This window comes from Dendrobium catenatum, unplaced genomic scaffold (assembly GCF_001605985.2).
Source record: "Dendrobium catenatum unplaced genomic scaffold, ASM160598v2 original_scaffold_109250, whole genome shotgun sequence".
Taxonomy (NCBI): Eukaryota; Viridiplantae; Streptophyta; class Magnoliopsida; order Asparagales; family Orchidaceae; genus Dendrobium; species Dendrobium catenatum.
Genome location: NW_021427685.1, coordinates 264,334 through 274,151, shown reverse-complemented (window position 1 = coordinate 274,151; position 9,818 = coordinate 264,334). Strand labels below are relative to the sequence as shown.

The 9,818-nt window shown below is 35.6% G+C and overlaps 1 protein-coding gene across 1 annotated transcript in view; it reads left to right on the top strand.

Moving 5' to 3' along the window:
* Positions 1–219: 219 nt before the first annotated feature.
* Positions 220–9,818, top strand: part of LOC110110210 (O-acyltransferase WSD1-like) — a 21,996-nt gene continuing 12,397 nt past the window's right edge. Inside the window, exons 1-4 of the mRNA XM_028692044.1 lie at positions 220–237; positions 2,129–2,731; positions 2,817–2,957; positions 3,052–3,168. Of these exons, the coding sequence (XP_028547877.1) occupies positions 220–237; positions 2,129–2,731; positions 2,817–2,957; positions 3,052–3,168 (879 nt within the window). The remainder of the gene's footprint in view (positions 238–2,128; positions 2,732–2,816; positions 2,958–3,051; positions 3,169–9,818) is intronic.

Below are 9,818 nucleotides of genomic sequence, written 5' to 3'. Positions count from 1 at the left end.
TGTCTAAAAAACTTTAAATATGGTTCAATTGATTGATTTGGGTTCATTTAAACTCAAATTGACAAATTTTTTTGTTAATGAGCTCATCTAATTGAGATATCTAGTTTGAATATAAGTTTTCTTTGGTTTGAATATAAATAATCATGAATTTAATTTTAAGTATTTCTAATCTAAATACTACATCAAATTCGTGCTTAATAATATAATATTTTTGTTAACATGTCTTTTATCCCCAAGGTATTTTATGTTGAACCCTATGTCATATGAAAATACATTCGAGACTTCCAAGAAATTCATGATGTAATATTATAATTTTAAAAAAGTTATAATATGTGATCCCTTTTCAGATGTTAATGATGATTTCTACTAGGAGGCTAGTATCCTCTAACTATAGTTTTTACCTTCCCTAAAACCAACACTCCAATTAGAGAAATTTTTTAAATTTGTCCAAATTTACTTGAATTTGATCATAGAGATTATTCTAGGTTTAAAAAGTACAAAATTTAGAATCTCTCTTGCAATTCTATTATCATATGCTCTTAAGATGAGATTACTTATGATGTTATATTCCACTTTTTCACCATTTTAATGGGATGATTAACTCAAGAAATCATTGCTCGAGCAAGATTATTATTAGTCAGACCCTTAAAGAGGATGGATATATTCCTATTATTCATACACTTATTGAGGGTGGCTACATTTGACCTATTTTAAATTTCATTATAGAAGATATAAAAGTGACTCTTTTTAATATTGGTAATGAAAGGGTCCTTGGACCTAGTAGTTTCTTATCAAAGTTCTTCAAGAACACTTAGCATATCATTAGTCCTTCTTTTATTAAGGATGCTAAATATTTCTTTCTCTCCTTTGAGCTTCCTACCCATGTGAAGCACTCAGCTACTCCTTTGATCCCCAAACATCTTCATAATATATGTTTGCATGATTATCAATCAATCTCATTTTGAATACTATGTAATAGGTTATTGCAAAACTCATTATGAATAAGTTCAAGCCCTTACTTCAAAAGTTTATTCCCTCTTTTTAGTTTACTTTCATTTTTAATATAGATATTGTTGATAAAAACTCATTATGAATAAGTTCAAGCCGTTCAAAAGTTTATTCCCTTTGTTTAGTTTACTTTCATTTCTAATATAGATATTGTTGATAACATCATATTTGCTACTGAAATTCTTCAGGTGTTCATATATATAAGTAATTCTAGAAACTTTTTCTCAATGATTAACCTTAATAAAGTGTTTAGCAATGTGAACCATCAATTTCTTTAATGTATAGACTGAGATAATTAGGTTTTCATGAAAATTTATTAATTATATTATTACTTGCACATCAAATGTTCATTTATCTATGGTGATTAATGAGAAGCTTAAAGGTTCGTTTAACCCCACAAATGGATTTCAATAAGGATGCCCCTTATCCCTTTTTATTTTCAACTTTATTATGTATGATTTCTTTGGATCTATTGGCACTCTTTTCCATAGTTCAACCTTAAAATGAACTAACGATTAGAACTCTCTTATCTCATTTATGTAGATGATTTCTTGGTCTTTTGTAAAGCTAACCTTACCACCATTAATTGTTTTAATCTTATTTTGAACATCTTTAGGAGTTCTACTAGTCTTCAAGCTAATCTACATATATCTACTATCTAATCTACATATATCTACTATTTTTTTCTCCAAAGATGTTGATATGATCTTTCAATATCAAGATTGTAGCTTTTTGGGCTTTGGCTATTGCACTCTAGCTTATGTGGTTCAATCAAACAGTCTTTGTCACTATGTATCGTATGATCGTCATAAGCTCGGATGAGCTGTGTCACCTTCATTTTTATTGGCTAGAATGATTCGTCATGATGTATAATATAATTTTAAGACCTTTATTTATTTGAGCCTCATTTTCTTATTTTAGCTCAGCTTGAGAACTTCTAGTCGCTTTTTTTTAATTTCATTTTCTTTTAGGTTTTGATTCTACTTAATTATTTTTTTACTAATATTACAATACTCTAGTAATTTCTATGAATTAATAAACTTTGTTGCGAGTAGAACTTATCCTCTGAGAAGAGGAACAATATTAATTATCTCACTCAATCTGTTTTTAAATTGCGCAGGTGGCCGATAACTCATGGCGACAGAAGCTTCGATGGGTTCCGACCAAGGTGAACCTTGATGAACACATTGTCCTCGCCGATCCTGGTCCTAAATCCGCTGAGGCTGCCCGCGACCCTAATGTCGGTGATTTATATGTCGAAAACTACACCGCTGGTCTCTGTAGCTCCCAACTCGACTACTCTCGGCCGCCTTGGGAAGTTCATATCCTTCCCATACGAACGTCGGAGGCCGCTTGTGTCGCCGTCTTCCACCTCAATCACTCCATGGGTGATGGGACCTCCCTCATGTCGCTCTTACATGCCTGCACTCACCGCACCTCTGACCCTGAGTCCCTTCCATCCCTTCCTAAAACACGGCGGCACCCCACCCCTGTAGCTGCCAACTTTGGCCCATTCATTTTCCTATGCTGGATCTGGAATTTTCTTATATACTTGTGGAATACCCTTATTGAAGTTATCCTCCTTGTCTCCACCCCCATCTATTTGAAGGACACCAAAATACTGAATATGGGGAAAGAGGGCATTGAATATCGGCCTAGGCGGATTGTCCACCGCACTCTTTGTCTTGATGACATTATAACCATAAAGAACACCATTGGTTGCGTAATGTCTTTTAACTCACGTCTCTATGAGTAAACCTTTAAGCTTTCTTCAGTGCATGCTAACGGTTTGATTAAATTCCCTATAGACAATAAACGATGTTTTGGTTGGAGCCACTTCTGCCGCTCTGTCTCGTTACCTTAGCAGGAAGTACGGTGGCCTTCTACCCAAACAATTGTTGATCAGAGCTGCTCTGGTCGTCAATATTCTGCGAATATCAGGAATTAATGTGAGGGGAGCACTAATTATTTTGTTTTTTTATTAATTGTTTTATAGAGATAGTTATTATTGTTATTCTGTATATTATGGAGAATTGCGAGCAGGATTTATCATATATGATGAAGGAAGGCAGTGAAGCGAAGTGGGGTAATAGGATTGGCCATTTTTTGCTTCGGTTACCTGTATTGAAGTGCGAGGATCCATTGGACTATGCAAGGAATGTTGCAGCAATCACATAAAAGAAAAAGAAATCATGGGCAGCGATACTTCCTTATAAATCTTTTGTGTTGATTTCCAAGTGTCTGGGCACTAAGGTACGCTGGATATTATTCATCTTTACTGAGGCACACCATTTTTTTCTGAAATTTTGGCTCAATATGTAACACATATAATCTTAAATTACACAAAATTTTTAAATATTTTGCCAGATTTTTTTTTCTTTTCTAAAAGACGGCACTCTCGATTCTTATAAACAATTATTTTTTATAAGACAAGATAGTCTTGTATTATATTGAAATATGTGTATGCTTTAACTTGGTAAAATAATTTCCTATGGATTGTGCTCAAATCAAACAATCAATGCAATATTTAATCCAAGCCAAATTCAACATTTATATGCCTTTCATATTCGCCTATTTAGTTTGCTGCAAATGAAACACAAATTAACCAAGCCCTCCCAAAGCAAAACGACCCTTACCCGGCCTATTTATTTTAGAAAAAAATTTGAAAAATAAACTAAGAATAAAAGTTCTTTAATCCAAATCTAAATAAATTACTTTTCATATAGATATTTTATTTTACATCATTTTTTATTAAATAAAATAATTGATTAATAAAAAATAGGTTATGACAGTCTACATAAATATTATTTAAATTTAGAAACTTTGCCTTGTTAACTCTATGATTCAAATTTTGAAATATATAAATTAGATTATTTCATAACTATCTTCTGTATTCACAACAGGTTACGGCCGTACTTTATATATATATATATATATATTAGCTTCTTCATAACAAACTTTTTCATGTCCACCCTATTAAATCTAATTGGTGAAATTACTTGTTAGATGGCTTTGTATTAGTTCATGTGAGGTCTACATGATAAAATGATAATCTATTGGTTTCTTTGAGGTTGCCAGAAAACCATTTTATGGTGGAGTGCATGAAATATTAATTTTGCTTATTGTTATCACTTGTTATTGAATAGTGTTAGATGATTCTCTTTTAAGGATGAGTCAACTCTCTAGCTTTAACAATTTAATGATCTAGGCATAGTCATGGGCAAAGAGAAATGCTTAGTGTATTGTAGTCTAAACATTATTAATCTTTGGACTTTGAGATGGAGTTGTTCACTCAATCAGATGGTAATGATGAACTTTGGAATGAGGAGAAATTTTTTGTCCCACATCAGCTCTCCTCATAGTCTAAAGATTTTCGTTCGAGTTGATCTAAAATTGAATATATGTAGTGTAATATTAGTAGTAATAGATCTAGTGAGGGGATTGTGACTTTGGGCGATCAAGTCATTAGCAAAAGTTCACGTTTTAGATATATTGCGTCTATTGATCAAACTGATGGTGAAATAGATGAGAATATTATTAGTAGAATTCAAGTTGGATGATTGAAGTTGAGTAATGCATTGAGCTTGTCGTGTGATAGAAAAGTCTCCCTCAAATTGAAGAGAAATTTCTATAAGATGGTAGTGAGATCTGCAATTCTTTATGGTGCAGAATGATGACTATTAAAAGAGAAACATAATATTAAGTTAAATGTTGTAGAGATGAAGATGCTCAAGTTGATGGATGGCTTTAATCTTAGAGACAAAATACAAAATGAGCATATACATGGAAAGGTTAGAGTAGCTCTAGTGGAAGATAAGATTAGAGAGAGTTGCCTTAGATGGTTTGGTCACATAAAATGGAGGCCTTTCGATGCATTAATTAGGGGAGTAGATGCATTAGATTTGGCTTATGTTAAGAAAGGTAGAGCTAGACCTAAAAAGACTTGGTCAGAAAATATTAGAAATAACAGTTCTTTATTAGATTTAAATGAGAATTTGACACTTAAAAGGACACAATGGAGAAAAAAGGATTCATGCAGTTGACCTCATATAGTGGGATAAAGGCTTGATGTTATTGTTGTTGATGTTTTAGCTTGCCTTACTTTGAAACTCATTTGAGCTTAAAAAATAAGATGTGAAAATAGACAAATTGTCATCGAGCTCTTCATCATCTTATTGTGTAGCACATATTTTCTCTTTTATTATGAATTATAATAAAAATGTGTTGATAACAAAATTCTTCAAATAAGTAATAAGGGGGAATCAAAGGACACCTTAGTGGAATGGTAAGCTTGCATTCAGCTTTAACCTTCTATTGTACCTTTGTTCACTATCGAGGTCCATATTAGGTAAGTTGTCTCATCCCATAACTTTAGTCTTTTGAACAATAAAGTTAAGGTTCTCTGTGATTTCTTATGTTCTTTTTAGATGATTCCTTTTGTTAAAATCGTAGTTGAAGGCCTTCTCATTAATAGATGAAGCCTAAAACCCAAAATTTGCTACTTAATGACATCGAAATGGATTAAATTGGTGTCAAACGATTTACAGAGATAGAGAAAGATCAATTCAAAACACAAACAGATAGATTATTGAAAAGAAAACAAAAGGAACTTAGCTTTATTGCGGCAGATTCACTCCCTGGTTTGCCACTCCAGGTTACAGCCCTCCATCCAAGGGAAAATGAAGAATTTCTGCTTACAAATTCTCTACCCTCCCCCCAAGATATGGACTCTATATATAGACATTATTAAGATAACTAACACTAGACCCAAAAGCAAGAAAGCCTGAACCGAACCAAACCATCAGCAGGGAATAGAACCGGAAGCCTGTTAATGGCCGGTCTGGGTACTTTATGAATACATGATTTATTTTCTGTTTAGATAACAGCAGCTCCTGCGTCATTCCCCTGGTCTTGAGAAGATGAAACTTTATTTTGGAGGGGAGGAGTAGTTCCCACGGGTTCTTCTTGTATGTTGCTGGCTTGTTGTGGTTGATCTACGTCTTTCTCTTGATTGGAGAGTTCAATTGGGTCGTAAAGATGTCCTAAATCTGAAACATTAAAAATAGGAGAAATTTGTAAATTGTCGGGTAACTCAATTTGAAAAGCGTTATCATTAATGCGTTTAAGGATACGGAAAGGTCCCTTTGCTTTAGGTTGAAGCTTGTTGTATCATCTATAGGGAAACCTCTCTTTGCTTAGCCTAATCCAAACGAGATCTCCTTCCTTAAAATGTTTGCTCTGCCTTGATTTATTTGCTTGCTTTTGATATTTGGTATTTTGTTTTTGAATATACTGTTGGATATGTTTGTGAAGTTGTTGGATTTCCTTGACGCATGTAGCAGCATCCAAACTGTGAGTTGTAGAAGAAAGAAGTGGTGTTGATTCAAGGGGTCCCATAGGGTTTTGTCCATATACAATTTCAAATGGACTTTGCCCCGTAGTTTGATTTCGAGACTTATTATAAGCGAATTCCACTTGTCCCAAAATCTCATCCCATGATCGAATGCTTTTCCCCACAAAACACCGTAAGAGGTTTCTGTTAACGGATTCAGTTTGGCCATCCGTTTGCGGGTGAGCTGTGGAACTGAATTCTATCTTGGTGCCTAATTTTGACCACAAAATTCTCCAAAAGTGGCTAAGGAATTTAACATCTCTATCATAAGTGATTGTTTTTGGTATGCCATGTAATCGTACCACTTCATGGAAGTAAAGTCTAGCAATATGGGAGGGGTCTGAAGTTTTGTGACATGGTATAAAATGTGCCATTTTTGAAATGCGGTCGACCACTACCATAATGGAATCCTTTTTTTGTTGAGTAACAGGAAGTCCCATAATGAAATCCATGCTAACTTCTATCCAAGGTGACTCGGGTACAGGTAGAGGTAGGTATAGACCGATATTGGGTTTTGTAGTCTTAGCCATTTTGCAAATGTGGCATCTCTTAATATGTCGGGTTACATCCTTTTCAAGTGATAGCCAATAGAAATTTTCTTGAATCATGGCAAGAGTTTTGTCTCTCCCAAAATGCCATGCCAAACCGCCATTATGGTTTTCAAAAATTATGGCTTCACGTAAAGATCCTTGTGGTATACATAGTTTATTACCCTTAAACAGACACTCTTGTTTTATGTGAAAATTTTTGTATGGTTTAAACAAGCATTGTTTCCAAATTTTTGAAAAATTAGGATCCTTTGCATATAGGTATTTAATAATTTCAAAACCAACGATATTTATCTGTATGGTGTTGTATAACATGTATCGTCGGCTCAGGGCATCTGCCACTTTATTAGTGGTTCCCGATTTATATTTTAAAGAATAATGAAAATATGATAAATACTCAACCCGCTTGGCATGTCTGGCGTTAAGTTTGCTTTGGTACTTAAGGTGCTTAAGGGACTGATGATATGTAAAAAGAATAAATATTTGACCAAGTAAGTAGTGGCTCCAATATTGTAGTGCTCTAACAATGGCGTAGAATACTTTGTCATATGTAGAGTACTTTTGGCTGGATTCATTTAGTTTTTCGCTAAAATAGGCCACTGGATGTCCTTCCTGGCTTAAAAAACTCCAATTCCATTGTGCGATGCATCACATTCAACTTCGAAGACTTTTGAAAAGTTTGGAAGTGTGAGGACAAGGGTCGTCTGCATAAGATCTTTGAGTTGATTGAAACTTTCTTGCGCTTCTTTGGTCCATTCAAATTTGGGTTTTTTTGCGGATTTCGGTAAGAGGAGCGACAACTGTGCTAAAGTTCTGAATAAATTGTCTGTAGAAAGATGCCAAGCCGTGGAACCGTCGAACGTCATTTATGGAAGTTGGAGTTTGCCACTCGTGAATGGTTTTAACTCTTAACGTTGTCAAAATCCATTTCAAGCCCTACTGGAGAGATGAAAAAACCTAAAAACTTGATAGTGTCCACTAGGAATTAACATTTGGCAATGTTAGCGAATAGACGTTGCTCCAATAGTATTTTAAAAACTTGTTTTAGATGCTGTAAATCTTCTACCTTATTTTGGCTATAAATCGAAATGTCATCAAGGTAAATAACAAGGAATATATTTAAGTAGGAATGAAAAACCTGTTTCATGAGACGCATGAAGGTACTCGGCGTGTTGGATAATTTGAAGGGCATAACTTTCCACTCATATAAGACATCCCTTATTTTAAAAGCTATTTTCCACTTGTCGCCTGGCCTCATTTTGATTTGATGGTACCCGCTACTGAGATCTATTTTGGAAAAAATGCAGGCATCACTTATTTGGTCCAATAAATCATCTATGTGTGGAATGGGAAACCTGTACTTGATGGTGATCTTGTTTACAGTTCGGCTGTCAATCCACATTCGCCAGGTGCCATCTTTCTTGGGTACAAGGAGAGCGGGAACGGCGCAGGGGCTGGCTCTGGGTCTGACAAACCCTATAGAAATCAGTTCTTTTACTTGTCTTTGTAGCTCCTCGTAGCTTTTAGGGGACATTATGTATACCGGTCTATTTGGAATGATAGATCCTGTATGAAGTCGATGGCATGTTGAACTTCTCGCATGGGTGGTACCTCTTTTAGAAGTTCCTTCTGAAAGACTTGATTGAATTCTTGCAGAAGAGGCTGGAATTCTAAGGGATGCTATTTTTGTATCTTATTCTTGACCAGTAGTATTAAAACCAACCCATGCTGCTCGGTTTTTAGGGTCTGAATAAAGAGGTTGGCTGGTTCGATCTTGGATTCCAAGTGCGGAGGCTCTTCCTGTTGAGTAGGTGGCTTCTTGCCTTGGTTGTCATTGTAAGGTGTGAGTACTAGTGTTCGGCCACCCTCTTGAAAAGAATAGGTGTTGTGAAACCCATCATGGATTATTTTTCAGTCGAATTGCCATTGTTGTCCCAACAGTAGGTGGCACACATCCATAGGCACCACGTCACATAGAACTTATTCTTGAAAATCTTTGCCCATAGAGAACCGAACCAAGCACTAGTGGTTGACCTCAATTTTGTTGCCTTTCTTTAACCATGTTAGCTTATAAGGTTGAGGATGTGGTTGTGTGGCCAATTGAATTTTTTCGATCATCAAAGAGGAGACCACATTTTCACAGTTACCACTGTCTATGATAAGATTACAAACTTTGCCTTGGACGGTGCATCTGGTCTTAAAGATGTTATGCTTCAACCATTTATGTTCAGGTTCATATTGAGTATTTAGCAGTCGTCTGATGAATAGAAGTTCTCCTTCATCAGCCACTATAACTTGTTCCATCTCTTGTGATTGGGTTGCATCTCCTTCACCGGAATCTTCATCCATTTGCATTTCTTCTATCAGGTTGACCAACCGCCTCGTAGTGAAATTAGCCTCCATGTGACCAATGAAAGTTTGTTAGGGATGTTAAGCCCTATAGAACTTGTGAGACCTCGTTCCCTTACTGTTCCTCTCTGATTTGGATTCTTTTCTCTCAGGATTGTCCAGGACGATTTTAGATCGTCCAGGCCGATCTGCACTGTAGAAAATATCGGCCTGAGAATAGTTCTGGGAACCGTCCAGGACAATCTTTTTGGTCTGATCGTCCCGGGACGATGTGGCGATCGGCCGGGCCGATCTGACTAATGATATAAGAAAATGAGCTCGTTTTGAGGAGAGAGAAAATCATTTTATAAAATCAGATATTTTGAGGAGAGAGAAAGAGAAAGGGAAAAAGAGGAAAAGCTGGATTTTGGAGGCCGCGGAGCGCTTTTCGTCCGACGCTGCTGTTGGGAAAAATGTAGATCTCGTGGTAAGGACTCCGAATCCTATTTCTGTTTTCGAAGATACTGAGTTTTGACTGAGTT